Source organism: Chanodichthys erythropterus, chromosome 11, assembly GCF_024489055.1.
Source record: "Chanodichthys erythropterus isolate Z2021 chromosome 11, ASM2448905v1, whole genome shotgun sequence".
In the NCBI taxonomy this organism is placed as follows: domain Eukaryota; kingdom Metazoa; phylum Chordata; class Actinopteri; order Cypriniformes; family Xenocyprididae; genus Chanodichthys; species Chanodichthys erythropterus.
In genome coordinates, this window is record NC_090231.1 from 13,444,612 (window position 1) to 13,463,689 (window position 19,078).

Sequence of the window (19,078 nt, forward strand, 5' to 3'; positions counted from 1 at the left end):
CGCGTTCTGGGGGGGGGGGGGGGGGGGGGTGCGGCGCGTTCTGGTCCTGAAGTGGATTATAAGAAAGGATTGTCTTGACTTGTTTAAAAATGAAAAAATTCCTCATGTTACATAAAGCATTTTGTGTGGTATGTGTATATGTGTGTTAGGTTCTGGATAAGAAGAAACAGATGGATAACCCCTGCTCTAGCTGGCTGTCGGACTCTAACTGGGACAACATAACTGAACTGGATAAACTGACTAATTTCCATGGACTCATGGCCTCGTTTGAGCAGTACCCTCGAGACTGGCACCTCTGGTACACCAATCCAGAACCAGAGAAAGCACAGCTTCCTGGTAATGTATATGTGTGTGTGTGTGCGTTTTTGTGACATATCAGGACTCAAATTTGTATAATGACATGGGTATGACATAGGTATTACAAAGAGAGGGTGACTTATGAGGACATTACCCCATGTCCCCATTTTTTAAAAGACTTATAAATCATACAGAATGAGTTTTTGTGAGAAAGTAAAAAGTAAGTTTCCTGTGATGGGTAGGTTTAGGTGTAGGGTTGGTGTGGGGTGATAGAAAATACGGTTTGTACAGTATAAAAACCATTACGCCTATGGAATGTCCCCACAATTCACAAAAACAAACCTCTGTGTGTGTGTCTGTGTGTGTGTCAAGTTTGGTGTACATTATAGTGACCTCATTTTAGGATAAGGTTAGGTTTACGGGTCGGGATAGAGATCTTAAGGAATTTAACAATTCTAATTCTTTCTATAAACAATTCTGGTTCCTTAATTGTTTTAATAATGATTCCTTTAGTGCTTTTGAGGAAGAAATACACTATAGGATGACAACTAAACTGAGCTGGATGATGACATTCCCGTTTTTCTCCAGAGCTACTTTATAGCTGAATTTAACTTATTTCATAACTGATTAACTTTATTCAGTTACTGAACTGAACTGAATCATCACTGAACCGACTCCAGCTGAACAATGACACGATTGTCTTTTTAGAGCCGCTTAACAGCAGATTTAAATTCTGTTAGTGTCTTTGAATTGTAAGACTGCTTTGAAACAACCTGTATTGTATAAAGTGCTATAAAACAAAGGTTTTTATTTGGGAAATACATTTAATTCCATTGCCAAATTATGAGAATTTCGAAAATGAATAAATGAAATGCAGTTCCTACAGAAGGTGTGTTAGTAGTGATAGAACTCATAATGTGAAATTTAAACTGGATGTGATACGAACAAACAGTTGAATGTCAAAAAACAAAAATCGGCACACTGCCACTGCTGCTCTCAAAATTTATTAAAATACAACGTTTCGACCACAAAGGTCTTCGTCCGGTCAGACAAACAGTAAATACGATTTTATTTACTGTTTGTCTGACCTGACGAAGACCTTTGTGGTCGAAACGTTGTCTTTTTAATAAATTTTGAGAGCAGCAGTGGCAGTGTGCCGATTTTTGTTTTTTGACATTCAAGTGTTTCTGATGATCGAGCACCTACTCTAATTTGTTTTGGGATGTGTGCATACTACTTTCTTTTCATATGAACAAACAGTGTCATGAGCCTTAGTGAATCATGTTTGATTCACTAAAAAGATTCTGCTCACAGGAGCCATCAGTTTGAGAATCAGGTTGAATTACACTGCTCGTGGTGTGTGGTTTTGATTCATTGAACAATCAGTCATAAGAATCATTTGTTTGAGAATCAAGTTGTATTTCACTGGTTGTTGTGTATAGTTTTGATTCATTTAAAAGAATTAGTCATAAGAAGCATTTTTTGGGAATCAGGTTGGATTACACTATTGTTATATATGATTTTGATTCACTGTAAAGAACTGACTAATTTTATAGTTAATTGGTGTTGAATTACACTGGTCGGTATGTGTGGTTTTGATTCACTAATAAGAATTGGCTCACAAGACTCATATCTTTAGGAATTGTGATTGATTAGACTTATCATAATGTGTGGTTTTGAATCACTATAAAGAATTGACTCGTAAGAATCGTTTGTTTTGGGAATCAGGTTGTTTTACGCTGGTCTTTGTGTATGGTTTTGATTCACAATAAAGACATTTGTTTGGAAATCAGAGCCAGTGTCAGAGTAGTGTAGTTTTAAAATGTTTTGTACATATCAGCGGAAGAATGCATGTGCGGGAACTATTAACAGAAGCAAACATCATTCAGTTCTGGTACTTTAAAAATCATTCTCTGCTTGCGGCTCCTAGTAAGGGGATAGAAAATATCATTAGTGCAGTATGAAAACAATAGAAGTCAATGAAAATCCCCTTTTAAAGTTAGTGATGTGAAACACATTATCAGCTTGTTTCTTAATTTCCCTTTTCATTTCTCTTCCCTCTCTCCCTTCCTGACTTTGAATGCCACAATCTGCCTCCTTGCTTTGTTTTTCCTCTCTTTCTCTCTCTGCACAGGAGAATGGGAAAATAGCTGCAGTGAGCTACAGAGGATGCTGATTGTACGATCTCTCCGACAGGATCGCGTCTCTCTTTGCGTCACGGCTTTTGTCATCAACAACCTGGGCTCTCAGTTTGTAGAGCCGCCCATCCTTGATATGAAGGCTGTGCGTGAGACACACAAACACACACACACACACATGTTGGGTTTCCATGTTTATGGGGACTTTTAACTGTATACTTTATCCCATAACCCTAAATCTACCCATCACAGAAAACTTTCTGCATTTTTGCATTTTTAAAAAAACATCACTTTGTATGTTTCATAAGCTGTTTTCCTCATGGGGACCAAACAATGTTCCCACAAGGACAAAGATTTTGGATATTGCCATCTTTGTAGTGTTTACCTGAACCACACACACACACACACACACACACACAAAGAGCTTAGTGAATCAGTAAGCAAAAAAAAAAAAGTTTTCTTTTCATTGTGGCTCCTGGATGAGATTTGAAAAAAGGAAGGTTTTGTGTTACATTATGCTGAAATGTACTCAGATTGTCCATGACACCATTCTATAATAAGCTGACATTTTCAGCTTTTGAACTCAGAAAATTGAATGTGATCCTGCTTTATAACTTAACTCTATGGATCTCTGGAACACACTGTAGCAACCAAGACCAGGATTTTTATTTTATTTTATTTTATTTTATTTTATTTTATTTTATTTTATTTTATTTTATTTTATTTTATTTTATTTTATTTTATTTTATTTTATTTTATTTTATTTTATTTTATTTTTTAATGATATTTATTTATTTATGTATGCTGTCCTAAGTCTCCCTCTAGACAAGAGAGAGACTGTATAAAATAAATCAGATATGTCTCAGGGTCACCTAAATGCAATAGATTTTTTCCCCTTTTCTATTTTTCCCTCATTTTTTTAGTATGCATTTTGACTTTTGTATTTGCTTAGAAAATAGAAACAGTCAAACCTATCTGCAGTCATGGGAAAACCCATTTACTCTATATGTGTGTGTGTGTGTCAGGTTGTAGCGGACAGCACCACGAGGACTCCTCTGATCTTTGTGCTGTCCCCTGGTGTGGACCCAACGGCAGCACTGGTTCAGCTGGCAGAGACGTCAGGCATGGGTCAGCGCTTCTTTGCCCTCTCGCTGGGTCAAGGCCAGGCACCCATCGCAACACGGATGATCAAAGAGGGAGTTGAAAATGGTGAAGTGATTTCTCTCTCTACCTCTCTGCCTCTGTTTTTACCATTGTTTTTATCTATCTCCCTGTTTGTAGCTTCTTCTGCCATCTCTAAACAGTTCATCCTTAAAATTCTTTATTTAGATGAGTAGATCAAAATGTATCACAGTTTCCACAAAAATGCACAACAGCACAATTGTTTTCAACTGTGAATGTACTGCAAATGTTGAATCTAAAGAACGTGGGAGTCCATGTTTGCTGAAGGGAGTCCATTTTTCTAAACACACAAACTCACAGTTTTATCGAATCATACGCCATTTAGTACAATTGTGTTCATATCAGCAGCAAACTGTACTGGAGTTCACATGACCCTTGACCACCCTTTTTATGCAACTTTGGTATGGTTCATGGATCCTAGGGGTGATCAACATTTAGGGACCATCATCGAGTGAATAATTATCATAGAGACTTGGGAAGATCTCTTTTGACTTTGACCAATAAACAGCAACCTAGCGACCGCTTAGCAATGCTAAAATCAACTTAGCAATCACCTTGGTAATCACACACAACACTGACAAGCACCACTCAAATTTTCTTCAGAAAATTAGAAATATAATTTACTTTTATTAATTCAAATATTCAAACTCTTTCTCTCTGGTAGGTCACTGGGTGTTCCTGGCTAATTGTCACCTGTCTCTCTCTTGGATGTGTGAGCTGGATAAGTTAGTAGACGAGTTACAAGTCCAAGAATCTCATCCAGATTTCCGATTGTGGCTGAGCTCCTCCCCTCACCCAGAATTCCCCATCGCCATCCTGCAGACGGGCATCAAAATCACTACTGAGCCTCCCAAGGTAGACACATATACGTGTACTTCGCACAGATGTTTGAAATGATGTGTGCTGTAATTAAAGTGGTCTTTGTGTGTGTGTGATCGTGTGTCTCTGTAGGGGGTGAAGTGGAATATGAAGCGTCTCTATCAGCGGGTGTCTGAGTCTCAGTTCTCACGCTGCTCGCGGCCGCTGCTGTACCGCAGGCTGCTCTTCACTCTCTGCTTCTTCCACAGCATCATACTGGAGAGGAGGAAGTTCCTACAGCTCGGCTGGAACATCGTCTACAGCTTCAACGACTCTGACTTTGAGGTAGAGAAAGACAAGGATGTAATTGTCCTATTTATAAGGATTTCTGTATTTTCCTACCTAGTTTGACCTATGTAAATAATAATTTTTATTAAATCCTCATTTTTTTTTTTACTGTACAATAGAAGTAAAAGGCAAGGAGGCCCACACACAATGTCCTTTGAGAATAAATTTTTCAAAAAAATCTTAATTCACAGGCCATAAACAAGTAAATAAACATTTTTTGCAAAGACAAACATTATCATCATCAGTCACTGTGTATAGATCACAATGTATAGATCACCCCTGATGTCTTTTATCTTATGTATATTAAAGTATATATATGACTATTTTAGGCTGCAAAATTATTTTGATTTTGCCAGCTTGTCAAAGTTATTATAGTTGAAATCATGCCTCTCATCCACGCTCATATCCTCAATAACACTGTGTATTCACCTCTGCGTCCTGGTCTTGTTTTAGTCTAAATTTCACAACATTTTAAGCTCAAGATAAGGTGCATATTTAATATATATTGCCTGTGGCTTTCAAATTCTTCAAAAAACAAAACAAAACATGTTACCATAAATATGATTCATTCATTGACATATCCACCGACCGCATCTGCATTTCTGACAGCCGCACGGTTATGTTTACAGTAATTACTCCTCTCTCTTTGTCTTTCAGGTGAGTGAGAATCTTCTGAGTCTTTATCTGGATGAGTATGAGGAAATCCCCTGGGACGCTCTCAAGTTCCTCATCGCTGGCATCAACTATGGAGGACATGTGACCGACGACTGGGACCGGCGTCTGCTTACCACCTACATCAACCAATATTTCTGTCCTGCTGTTATTGATACACCCTTCTTTAAGTGAGTTCACTTACATGCTCTTTTATCAAACTAAATAAGGACATCTGTTGTTTTACAAATGCTTTTATCTAAATCAAAGCCTAACACTACATCTAAAAGAAAACCTTTTGCATTTTTAAAGTAAAAACATGATTCATTTTATTTATGAATAAAATCTCCAAAGTTTTACCAGATTTAACTCACTGCTGGGGTCCCCAAACTACAGTCGAACACCAACCCACACACACAGAATTTCTAATGTACTCTCAATTCGGTCCAAACACTGTATAATAACTTTAGCGTTTGTATGATCATCACTCTAAGTCACAGTTTTTGAATGTTATAAAGAGATATAGCGTCCCCATATGGCAAGACTGTTTGCCTGGTTGCAAAAGCACAAGAAAATCACACACACTCTCACGGACAGATCTTCTCATTACTCGATCACACACAAACTTTGCATTGAATATATGTCAAGCCATCACACACACGCACCCTTTGATCCCTGACACCCCTCTTTGCCCTGCTGTGAGGATTCCCGTGTGTCCTCTTCAGCCAGTAAATCTGCCGCCACAGATCTGATCTAATAAAGACCAACAGCTCCCCCATGGGGCCGAAAGTTTAATCTAGCGTCAGCCGTTAAATGTGTTCTAGTTCCTCTGAGTCTGCTGGTCTTTCAGGACCCAGCAACACCGCATAAACTGATGGAACATCTGTTACTATAGCAACCACATCCTATAATTACCTTCAATCAGTACCTCCATGGTGACTTGAGTGCACAGCAGAGGCAGCTCTAAAGTTTTAGGCAGTATTGGAAAGGAACTTGTTGGGTGAAATAGAAATTGCCAGTAATTACAGTATCTGTGAAGTTTTAGTGACGAACAATTTAGCAACTCTGTTATTTCATATGAACTCTAGATAAAAACTAAAGAATTGTCTTATTTTGGGAATGTGATGAAATTACCGTACATCATTTTTATGAGCCAATTAAACCATTATCGCGTAAAACCATTCACACCAAATCTTTTGCTAAATGACACAAAGTTGAAACATATTCACCAACTATTCATTGCAGTGCAATCTAATGACAGACAAGTATAACATATTCAGGTAGGTATGTATATATATATATATATATATATATATATATATATATATATATATATAAATATAGTTTTACTTTTAGTTGACAAAAACACTGACAAATTTCTTCACATCTGAACTATTCATGTTGTGTCCAATAGCAAAATTTTCAATGTGAATTGTCAAAGTAAATTGGTCAGCATCCAACCAATGTAAAAATTCCACCTCACCTAATAAAATAGCAAAAAGAAATAATAAATAAATAAAAATATATATTTGCCTACAGCATTAAGAAGTGATGTGAGAGTAAAATAGTGTTGTGCACATTTTCTGTGCCAGATATTCAAGATTTGTGCCTATAGGCCTGTAGAAGTGTTTTAGTCTTTAAAAGCTGTTTGTTTGTTGTGTGTGTAGGGTCTCCTCCTTGGTCCCTTACTATGTTCCTCGTGATGGACCTCAGGCCTCATATGTGGACTTCATTGGTCAGTTGCCAGCACTGGAGCATCCAGAACTATTCGGGCAACACCCCAATGCTGACATCGCCAGCCAGATCACTGAGGCGCGAACCCTCTTCCACACACTGCTGTCTCTGCAGCCGCAGGTCACCAGCACCCACGCCACCACCATTGGAGCCAGCAGGGAAGACAAGGTGTGTATACAAACTGTGTATACTGTTATTATTATTGCATTTTTGAAAGGTCTTTCAGTGTTTGTGACACTCTGAATTGAATGTGTTTTTAGGTATTAGAACTTTCTGCTGATGTTCTGCAAAAGATTCCCGCTGAGATAGACTATGAGGGTACTAGAAAGTTGTTGAAGGATGACCTTTCACCTCTGAATGTAGTACTGCTGCAGGAGATTCAGAGATACAACACTCTGCTGCACACCATCAGGTAGGTGTGTGTGTGTGTGTGTGTGTGTGTGTGTGTGTGTGTGTGTGTGTGTGTGTGTGTGTGTGTGTGTGTGTGTGTGTGTGTGTGTGTGTGTGTGTGTGTGTGTGTGTGTGTGTGTGTGTGTGTGTGTGTGCGTGTGTGTGTGTGTGTGTGTAAGAGCGTAAGTCACATGTGATGTCAGATATCAATACTGACATGCTAACCTTGGAATTTTGGTGTGTGTAGATTGTCTCTGTTGGAGCTGGAGAAAGGCATTAAAGGTCTGGTTGTGATGTCCAGCAGTCTAGAGGAGATATTTCACTGCATCCACGATGCCCGTGTGCCTTCTCTCTGGGAAAAGGTAAAGGACAACACTATAGAGAGCATCGTAACAGAAGTTTATCTGCTGTCTGTCAATCTATCTGTCTGTCTGTCTGGCTGCCTTCTGTAGAAGAGAGATTTTTTGGATTTTTTAGAAGAGAGATATTTTTTCTCACTACATTTTAGTCTTTTTTTTTTTTCTCAATGATATTCCGTGTTGATATAGTCCCAGTTATCGTTTAATCATCTTGTTTTAGTCATGGAAAAAAAGGTCATTGATGAACATTTTCCGTCATTGATTTCATTAACAAAATGAACACTCCTTCCTTCCTTCCTTCCTTCCTTCCTTCCTTCCTTCCTTCCTTCCTTCCTTCCTTCCTTCCTTCCTTCCTTCCTTCCTTCCTTCCTTCCTTCCTTCCTTCCTTCCTTCCTTCCTTCCTTCCTTCCTTCCTTCCTTCCTTTTTTCCTTCCTTCAGTCTCACATGATCCCTCACAAATCATTCTAATATGCTGATTTAATGCTCAAGAAACATTTCTTATTATTATTAATGTTAACAGTTGTGCTGCTTAATATTTTTGTGGAAACTGTGATACATTTTTGAAGGATTCTTTAATTAAAGGCACAATATGTAACATTTTTGGGATTAAAATATCCAAAAACCACAAGAACAATGTTATATATTTTATTACTTACATTATCCTAGTTGTTTTCAAAGAATAAACAGCACTGTGTTACCCCACACATACACTTGACTGGAAGAAGTGGAAGCAGTCGTCTGCGGCATAAGAAGAGTTCCACTGCTCTCGAGCCGTGAGTCGTGCTCGTCTCTTAATAGCAATGGCTCCAGCAGCCTCGTTCAGCTCCAACAACACTCGCCCTGCTCTGCTTCATACTACAGTAACGTTAATAATCTCATCCATGAACATGATTTCTTCCCAAGTCCCGTGAAGACAACATCTCCCGTGATTCCATGCTCAATCTCAGTTCAATCTCGGCGTCATCAAGCTAAGCCTTTTGAATAGGCGACCTCTAGTGGCGAAAAACTACATATTGTGCATTTAATAGAAATTCACAATTTGAATTTGAAATCTTTTAAGTCCTTCTTTACTGTCACTTTTAATCAATATAATGCATCCATGATAAATAAAAGTATTAATTTTATTAAAAAGAAATCTTACTGACCCCAAACTTTTGAATGGAAGTATGTATAATGTATATCTGGGCTTGCCTTCTCTGCACAGAATACATGCAATTTGACCAAAACAAGTGTTCTTAGAGGGCAACATATTCTCCCATTGCTCCCTTTGAAGTTCTGTCTAGGTAAACATCTCACTAGGCTTTGGAACAGTGCTTGAATAACTATGAATCACACACACCGGGTCTTGTTGTCATTGTAATACAGCCCCGCGTGAGTGTGTGAAAGTGGGCTGTAAGGTCAGAGGTGTGAGTTTAGCAGAGAGCATCAGGAGTGTGTGAATGAATGGTTGAGAGGATTGCTCTGTGAAGGATGAGGTGAACAGAGCAACATTTAGAGGATTAAACGCACACACTCACCTTGGGTTTAAACGCTGCTCGTTTGTTATCGAGAGAGAGCTGCTCGATTCATGTCAAGAGAATGCACAGGCCTCGGTCCGCATAACATGTTACTAATGCTTGTGTGTGTGTGTGTTAAGGTCAACGAGGGTAGTCTGTGCGTGTTAGACCTTGTGCGATGCACTACATCCTTATACTGTGTGCGCAGGCTTCTTGGTTCATTGCTAAGGGTAATTGCACTCAAATAAGCTGAATAAACAAAGGCATGTTTACTTGAAGATCTTCAGTAAGCGTATGACCTATATACCGATACAAATGCCAATCCATCCATCCCTCTATTCTGTCTCTTCCTCCATCTTTCTGCCCCTGTTTTACAAAATAAGTGGAGAGCATCCATTAAGACTTCCTCTCCAGCTGGGACTATCCTTCTGCCGTCTGCGGTGCCTCATTACTGTCTTTCTCTTTCTCTCTTTTTTTCTCTCCATCCATCAGCCTATCTTTAACACTGAACGCACAGTTCCTCTGTCTCTGTCCAGTGTTATATTTTGGCAGTGACTCGTTGTATCTCTGCTGAGATATGACTTTCATTTGCCGCTGACTCTCTCTGCTCTTCTTCTCATCATTTCTCTTTTTCCTCCCCTTCTTTCATGCTCTGTAGCTGCTGGCCTGTGAGTGGTGGTGGTGTTGGGCCTCATATGTCACTTTGACACTGTTGACATAACCTGTTGTGACCTTATAGGCTATTAAAAGATAACACTCACATCATTTATTGGATCTGGTGTCCTTTTTTACTGACCTGGGATCAGTGATTCCCAAACCGTGGAAGCCCATTTCTGATACCCCACAGTGTAAAATGAAACCATATCTGTACTGGCTGGGCCGGATCAACACAGAATCGAACCGTTAAAGTGTTCACCCAAAAATGAAAATGATGTCATTAATTACTTACCCTCATGTCGTTCCACACCCGTAAGACCTTCATTCCTCTGAATGAGGAATGAACATCTCATCTGCATTGCCCACAAGATAATTAACACTTTCAATGCCCAGAAAGCTACTAAAGACATATTTAAAACAGTTCATATGACTACAGTGGTTCAACCTTAATGATATGAAGCGACAAGAATACTTTTTGTGCGCCAAAAAAACAAAATAACGACTTTATTCAACAATATCTAGTGATGGGCGATTTCAAAACACTGCGTCATGAAGCTTTGAAGTTTTTTACGAATCTTCTGTTTCGAATCAGTGGTTCGGAGCACGTATCAAACTGCCAAAGTCACGCCACCAAGTGGTGAACCATTTATATTTAAAAAAAAAAAAAAAAAAACACTTATCACGTAACGAAGCCTCGTTTACTGAAATCACGTGACTTTGGCAGTTTGATACGCACTCCAATCCACTGATTCGAAACAAAAGATTCGTAAAGCTTCGAAGTTTCATGAAGCAGTGTTAATTGAAAGTGTTAATTATCTTGCTGGCAATGCAGGCCTCACTGAGCCATCGGATTTTATGAAAAATATCTTAATTTGTGTTACGAAGATGAACAAAGGTCTTAAAGGTGTGGAACAAAATGAGGGTGAGTAATTAATGACAGAATTTAAATTTTTGGGTGAACCAACGAGAATGGTTTTGCCCGATGGTGGAAAAGCAGCTTTTGATTAACTTTAGGTCCACAGGCACCAATCAGTGTTATTGTAGTATTATTTATGTACTATTTTAATACTATTGTACTATTCGATTAGCTTCATATATTTAGTTTCCAAAGTTTTAGTAGTCTTGTTATGTGCTTTTGTCATTTTTAGGTATTTTTTTTATATTTCTTTTTAGATTTACTTTTAGTAATTTTAGTACTTCTTCAATTTAAACTTATTTTATTTCAGTTGGTTGGCATGCTTTATTTCAGCTGTATTTCAATAAACAAAAACTTAAATTAAACTTAAACTTAAATTAATTTATGTGCCATTTATCAATTTATGCTAACTCAATGTCAATACGTTTTTTCCTTAGTAGCATACCATATGTCTATGTTCTTTTTTCTCCTCCCTGTTGTTGGTGCTGAAATGTGGGCATTTGAGCAGATTTTTCTTCAAAAAACATCAGTGGGCATCACACACTTGTTCTCACGATTGTGATTCATTTTTAAATACATTTATACCGCCTCTGTGCTGCATTGTGGGACCAAGGGATTGACTGATTATTTATGGCACCCCATTTTCATGCACATCTTCCATTTGGTGTGTGGGTGGCGCAAAAGTTTGGGAACTACTGCTCTTGAGTGCTAGATCAGATAAAAACATCAGCAGATACTCCATCGAAACCTTTTATCCTCATTTATATCACTTTGTGTCGTCCCTATTTCAAAGGGTAAAAGCATCAGCATTTATACCACCTAGAAATATCTCAAAACGTTCTCATTTTCATGCCAGCGAGTACCTAAATGCATAAAGGTTTTTTATGGCACAGTGTGAAACGAAACTAATCATGAGTATTTTCCTAGTGCTGTGTGGCAGTCGCTGCGTTTGAAATGCTAATTACTTTGGCACAAGCCACACTCACGTTTGATTTTTCTTTCTTTTTTTATCAAATCCAAATATCTTTGTTCTTTGAACACCAAAAATAACACTGAAGGGTGAATAATTTCTTCCGTCCCAAGAATCCCAGAAAACATTGCACCATACTGTTCTGCACTGTCAGATTTATGTTAGTTTAATTGCTCGATTTGAACCGGTTATGTAAGATTTGTTTAAATGTCTTTTAAATCCAGCTGTAATTTTACATTCTGCAATTTAATCACTCAAGACATTCTTCGTGACAGACAGTAATGCGTCTCATCCAAACCAACAGAAACTCTTCCTTTGTGTCCTCCTCAAGGCCTTGAGCAGCAGTTCTCATAAACTGAACTCTGAATTACACAATACGGAATGAAAGGCTTTACTGTAAGTGGAGATGGATGTCACAAAACTATTTTGTGTCGTTTGAAGTTGAATGTTTTGCCCTTTACCAGATTTCATTCATCTGGTGTCAAATTCCTTCACTGTGCAAATACTGTTACAGAAAAGTAAGATCATTAATTACTCCACTAAAAAAGACTTGCTTCTGTAATGAGATGCTCTCTATCCTCAGGCATACCCGTCTCTGAAGCCCTTGGCGTCGTGGACACGGGACCTGTGCCAGCGTGTGGAGCAGTTTGCTCGCTGGGTGGAAACTGCTCACCCTCCTGTCCTCTTCTGGCTGTCTGGATTTACCTTCCCTACTGGCTTCCTCACCGCCGTACTACAGAGCTCTGCACGCCAGAACAACGTGAGACTCGCACACACAAACTCAACAACACAGCATGAGACTCATACATTCACACATACTTAACAGAGTCTGAGTACACTCTCAGGATGTCGAACACATGTGGTGAAAACTCTTTAGTGTCCTTTTCTACTTACACAGTCACACAAACTAGAGAGTGCTCACTACCAGAGTTGGGGGTAATGCATTACAAGTAACTTGAGTTACAAAATCAGATTACTTTTTCAAGTAACTGGTAAAGTAACGCATTTTTCAATTTACAACAAAATATCTGTTGCTTTTTAAAAAAAAGTAACGCAAGTTACGCTTTTACATTTATTGACTGACAGCTCTCGTGTTCCCATGTTGAGAAAAATAAACTCCAGAGGTGTTGTGTCTGTAAATATCATGGTTATTGTAGTTCTAGACTAAATGTGAACATGCATTTACTCATTTAACTTGGACGAAAACATTCATTATTCCTCAAAAAATGAATAAAAACAGTGAAATGCAATCTCAGAATTTGCCGCAAACCTGTAATAATTAACTATATATTAAATTACACAAATATACTTTTTGTATTTAATCTCACTTTATTAACCAATGTCTTTGCTGCTGACCTTCAATGATCTATTTTAACCATACTAATAAGCAAAAATTACTGTAGATTAGATTTAGAAATAAGAGTGTTGAACTGAATACTTCTCCTGTATTCTATTCTTCATTAATCCAGAACAGCAGCACAACTGAAAGGTTTGTTTGAGCTGTACCCTCTACTATACAGGAGTAAATATGCATTTCCTTCAGCCTGAGGCTTATTCATTTCACTTTTGGTGCAAAAGGGCCTTAACATTTGCCAAAAATAGAACCTTTTTGTTGTTATGATAAAAACAAACAAGCAAACCCAGCCCAGGTGAGAACAAGTAACGCAAAGGTAATAACACAGGGAGTTACACAATATTGTAATGCATTACTTTTAAAAGTATTGCAGCACTGCACTCACTACGGTTCAAACTTTTGGTGTCAGATTTATTTTTTATTTTTTTGGTTAGAGTTTTTTGTTGTTTTTTTGTTAAAGAATTAATACTTTTCAGTAAGCAGTGCACACATTAAATTGATCAAAACTGACTTTCATTTAAGCAAAGAATCTTGAATAAAAGAACAGACTTCTTTCAAAACCACTGACCACAAATTTTTGAACAGCAGTGTAACCATCAGGTATATATATATATATATATATATATATATATATATATATATATATATATATATATATATATATATATATATATATATATATAAAATAGTGAGAAACTGTGGATTCCCCACCATCGGGCCAAATGGGCCAAAAGAACGGTATGGTTCCAGGAATGGTTCCAGTTATATTTCCACTTGAGTTTTGTTCGGCACGTTTACAAACCGTTCTCGGCCTGGAATTGACCCTTTGCAAAGACCCGCTCCCCTTAGTTACTGTTGCTTTGTCTGACAAGCCATGGCACTATCATGCCACACGGTGAAAAATAGATCGCGAAGCAAAGAGGACACTGACAACACACTGACAGACAAGACAGAGCAGGTTACTTTTGATATGAAACAAAGTCCCAGCTTTCAAACTGTGTAACTGTGTACTCTGTTTAAACAAGGAAAGACGTCAGTACACACCATTTTTCAAGTTCAAGTCCACCGAGGTTAATCTTCTAACTCCTGACTGCTTTGTCGGACAAAACAGAGGATTTGGCGTTATGATTGGTTAGATCGCCTGTTAATCAAACTCCCGGCGAAGAGTCAATTCTCAGTACAGTTGCCACTCAGGATTGGACACTGTTTCCTGGCTTCCAGTTTCTCTGTAGCTGGCCAAGTGCACTATTTGAGTAACATAAACACAAATTAATAATAGAAATACTTGATCATCCTTCATAACGTGGTCACTATTTACAGTACATTGCATATTGTCTGTAAACTCTTGCGTTATCAAGGCAACGACTGACACATTTGTATTAGATTCCAAAGAGCTCTGTTATCAGCCCCACTGTGGAAAATGAAACCTTATGCATACCAGATCGGCACTGAATGGAATCGTTAAGCATTGAGTACATTTTGGCCCAACAGTGGAAAACAGCTTAAGTGTGTGACTAAGCAGTTCCAATTTTTCTCTGTGGAAGCACAAGAATAATAAAATACAAAGATAAAGAAACAATTACACACCTAATGTCTGTCCTTTGCACTTCATTTTGGTGCGCCAGCTCTTAAAAAGCTTCTTGGGGATTCAAAAAGAGAAGAGAGAAATATGAAATTGCCCAAAAAAAAAGGGGAAAAAAAAGTTGAATGCACATCGCTTCCTAATTATGATTTCCAAACTTTTTCCAAAGAAAAAGTTTTGTTTTTTGTTTTTTTTTACATTTTTAAATGCAGCATTGTATATCTTCAATCGCACCAAATCAATGGTCTGTAATTCATTTCAGAAACATACACGGCAATACATCCTTACTGCATTACATTCATTGACGTTGGCATTCACATTCACTCACATTCTGCAGGGGCCGCAGCGCAATCCTGCTCCATTACCCCTCTAATGCCCTAGTGATGATGTTTATTCTCAATTCCTTTTGGGATCTGCAGACAGGAGTTTCGCACACTCCCCCAAAATCACACTCTGCTCAGCCGCTCAGTTCCTTAAGGAGCGCGCCAGTAAAATGAGCTGCGTCTGATAATCAAGAGATACCTGCGACGCTTCGGGGCAGCCAATTCTGCAGCAAATGGACTGAAAAACAAATGTCCTAGTGTGTAATGTCCCCACACACCGACAGGTGGCCAGTAAGAACTGATGATACTCAAAGTGGGCATGTCTTGGCAGTAAAGTAACTGTATGTGTGTGTGGAGAGTTTTTTTTAATGCTGCCAGTGATGCTGATAGCAGTGTTGTGTTTTCTATGCAGGTGTCTGTAGACACTCTATCCTGGGAGTTCACTGTCTCCACTGTGGATGACAACAATCTGCTTTTTCCTCCCAAGGTGAGTAACTGCTGCCATCCCCTGTCCATTAGGAGCTGATGCATCTGACATTTGCGTATATCTATCTCTCTCTGTCTCTCGCTCTCTCAGATCAATTCAAATGATCTTTATTGGCATGACTGTGTGAAATAGCACAATATTGCCAAAGCAATAGACATGTACAAACATATAGATAAATAAAAGGGAATATAGATTGTTTCATATAGTACATATAATGTCCAACATATAATGTCCATATTATACATAAATATGTTATCACAATTAACACATTAAGACAAACTCACTCATTCTTTCTCTTTTTTTTTTTAAATTCAAATTTAAACAAGCTTTATTATCATGTGTGGTGCAGTATTGCTAAAGCATTGGCTATGAAACGAACAAATAAATATACAATACATAAACAATAATGTAATACAATAATGTCTTGTAATACATGTAACTGGAAGATGATCATGTTAAAAAAAGTTCATTTGTACACCCAGTAAACACACAGTATAATTTAGATTCATCCACTGGCTGTCCCTCTGTGCTTGTGGACATTTTTTCAGATGAATTTTTTCATTCTTTGATGAATAGAAAGTTTAAAAGAACATCATTTATTTGAAATAGAAATATTTTGTAGCATTATAAATGTCTTTACAGTCATTTTTGACAATTTAAAGGATTAGTTCACTTTAAAATGAAAATTAGCCCAAGATTTACTCACCCTCAAGCCATCCTAGGTGATTTTCTTCTTTCTGATGAACACAATCTGAGTTATATTAATACATATCCTGACACGTCTAAGCTTTATAATGGCAGTGAACAGGAAACAACTTTTTATTTTATTTATTTTTATTTATTTAACCTTTATTTAACCAGGAAAGACTCATTGAGATTAAAAATCTCGTTCACAGGAGTGACCTGGCCAAAATGAGCAGCAATACAATTAGTTTCAACACAGATTTACATCATACACACAAAATGAAAAACAATTACATTTCACTGAATCATCTTCCATTTGCCGGATGACTACTTTAAATTGATCCAAAGACAGCAAATTGTTTAAGTTCAATTTCGATTGAAGGTGATTCCGATCAAACAGGGCTGCATACACAAAAGCTTTCTTACCAAGTTCAGATTTAGCAAATGGAACAAAAGATTAAAACATTTTTTAGAACATAGAAAATATTTCTTAACTGTTTTCTGTTAAATAAGACAGCAAAGATACGAAGACAACATCCCCAAGATGGCTTTATAAATAATTAAGTACCAGTGCATTTTTCTCCTACTAGACAAAGAGGGCCAACCCACTCTACTATACAAGGCACAATGATGGGTTGAAGATTTACAATTTGATATAAATCTTAGAGCACCGTGGTAAACAGCATCTAAAGTAGAGAGAATATAAAATGGAGCGAACTGATACACTACATCGCCATAATCAAGTACAGATAAAAAAATAGCAGAAACCAATTTCTTTCTTGCATCAAATGACAAACAAATCTTGTTCCTAAAATAGAACCCAAGCTGAGTCTTCAGCTGAGTAATATGAGAACCAAAAGATAAAGCATCATCAACAATGATTCCAAGATATTTGTACTCTTTTACTAATTCAATCATGGTACCTTGTAGTGTCTGTAGAGAGATTAACGAGTATGAAGCTCAAGAAAGTCCATCCATCCATCATAAACGTGTACTCCACACGGCTCCGGGGGTTAACAAAGTCCTTCTGAAGTGAAGCAATACTTTTGTTTTACAAAAAATATCCATATTTTAACAAGCTATAAAGTAAAATATCTAGCTTCCGCCAGACCACCTTCTGTATTCAACTGTTTTCAAGTTGAATACGGAAGGCGTACTGTAGGATGTAGTATAAGCATTTTCAAACTTTCTTGAGCTTCATACTCGTGTTCATCAGAAAGAAGAAAGTCATATACACCTTGGATGGCTTGAGGGTGAGTATTCCAGTTCAACAAACTCCCAAAGGGGGCCTCAAGATGACTTAAAATTATTTAAAATATGACAAAACAAGCTTAAAAATCAGCTACAACAACTAAAAATCAAGATATTTCTTTTATAATGAGTGTACATCTTTGTAGTTCATGCCAATCTCTAAAATATTTTATTGGATAGAGTAGACATTGTTAGGGGGGAGCTTCAAATATTGTGGACATTGAAGGGCCTTTAAGTCAAAAAGTTTGAGATCCACTGATATAGATGGAGTATAAAAGAATCTGACAGAGCTCAGCGGTTTAGAAAGATCTTTGTTTAAATATTTTAACACCGTCATAAAAACAGAATAAAGCAAGATGCATTGGAACAGGCAAGACGTTCATGTATGTGTGAATTGACTGACAATTAACGTCTTGCACTGTAGACTCCCTCATGCTCTCTCTCAATGACTTTGTTTTGCACTCGACCTCTTGTTCCCCTCCTCTCCTCCAGGATGGAGTGCTTATACAGGGGCTGTATCTGGAGGGGGCGGGCTGGGATAAGAAAGCTTCCTGTCTGGTGGAGGCAGAGCCCATGCAGCTGGTCTGTCCCATGCCCACCATCCACTTCAAACCCGTGGAGAGCCGCAAGAGGGTCGCCAAGAGTGAGTACACAGTCTTACACACATCCTTGTGTTACTAAAACTTCTCTCTTGAATTTAGCTGTCAAGTTTAAGTTGGTCCTTTCAGTAATTGTTGATGTTCTGGGGTGTGTGTGTGTGTTTGTGTGTGTGCAGATATGTACTCCTGTCCCTGCTACTACTACCCCGTACGGTCTGGCAGTACTGGTCGCCCATCATTCGTGGTGGCAGTTGATCTGAAGTCTGGAGCTGTGCCCTATGATCACTGGGTCAAGAGAGGAACCGCTCTGCTCATGAGCCTTGATAACTAAACACTCACTCTTTCAGTGACACTTCATTAACACTCCATGTCTAATTTTATACAGTGCACAATAGACAAGCACTTGTTAGCCCTCTTACACAGTCAGTAAATTTAATTTAAAAAGAGAATGTAATATGTGCTAAATCACATATTGAAAAACCCATTGCAATTTACTTATGTTTTATGAACTTGCAGAATTGTAATTTAATACAAATGTGTTTAATAAAGCAGACAAAACAGCTCAGCATTTTTATATTCAGGGGTGTTGCTGATTTTGAGACTTAAAAGTTAATAATTTAACAGCCAATAATTGGGCAATCATCATGAAATTCAGTACATGCCTGCAAGAGGTTGTCAACCAGAAGGTGGCGCTACGTTGATGAATTTACTTTTTAGAGCTCAGGAATGATCTGAACTGGAATACAAGTTCTTCTGTACAATTTTATGTATGATTTAATTTTTTTTTTTACATGCAAATTTTCTGCTATTTTAATTTTTAGGGAAACCTAGCCTATTTTCTTTTCTAAAATTTGTCCTAGG

The 19,078-nt window shown here is 37.8% G+C and overlaps 1 protein-coding gene across 1 annotated transcript in view; it reads left to right on the forward strand.

The window, feature by feature from the left end:
* dnah2 (dynein, axonemal, heavy chain 2) overlaps window positions 1-18,761 on the forward strand; it is a 189,757-nt gene extending 170,996 nt beyond the window's left edge. Inside the window, exons 76-88 of the mRNA XM_067400458.1 lie at window positions 150-336; window positions 2,432-2,580; window positions 3,461-3,644; window positions 4,282-4,472; window positions 4,569-4,760; window positions 5,421-5,605; window positions 7,082-7,316; window positions 7,409-7,560; window positions 7,786-7,900; window positions 12,521-12,697; window positions 15,609-15,683; window positions 18,111-18,261; window positions 18,394-18,761. Of these exons, the coding sequence (XP_067256559.1) occupies window positions 150-336; window positions 2,432-2,580; window positions 3,461-3,644; window positions 4,282-4,472; window positions 4,569-4,760; window positions 5,421-5,605; window positions 7,082-7,316; window positions 7,409-7,560; window positions 7,786-7,900; window positions 12,521-12,697; window positions 15,609-15,683; window positions 18,111-18,261; window positions 18,394-18,548 (2,148 nt within the window). The 3' untranslated portion in view covers window positions 18,549-18,761. The remainder of the gene's footprint in view (window positions 1-149; window positions 337-2,431; window positions 2,581-3,460; window positions 3,645-4,281; window positions 4,473-4,568; window positions 4,761-5,420; window positions 5,606-7,081; window positions 7,317-7,408; window positions 7,561-7,785; window positions 7,901-12,520; window positions 12,698-15,608; window positions 15,684-18,110; window positions 18,262-18,393) is intronic.
* Window positions 18,762-19,078: the final 317 nt, after the last annotated feature.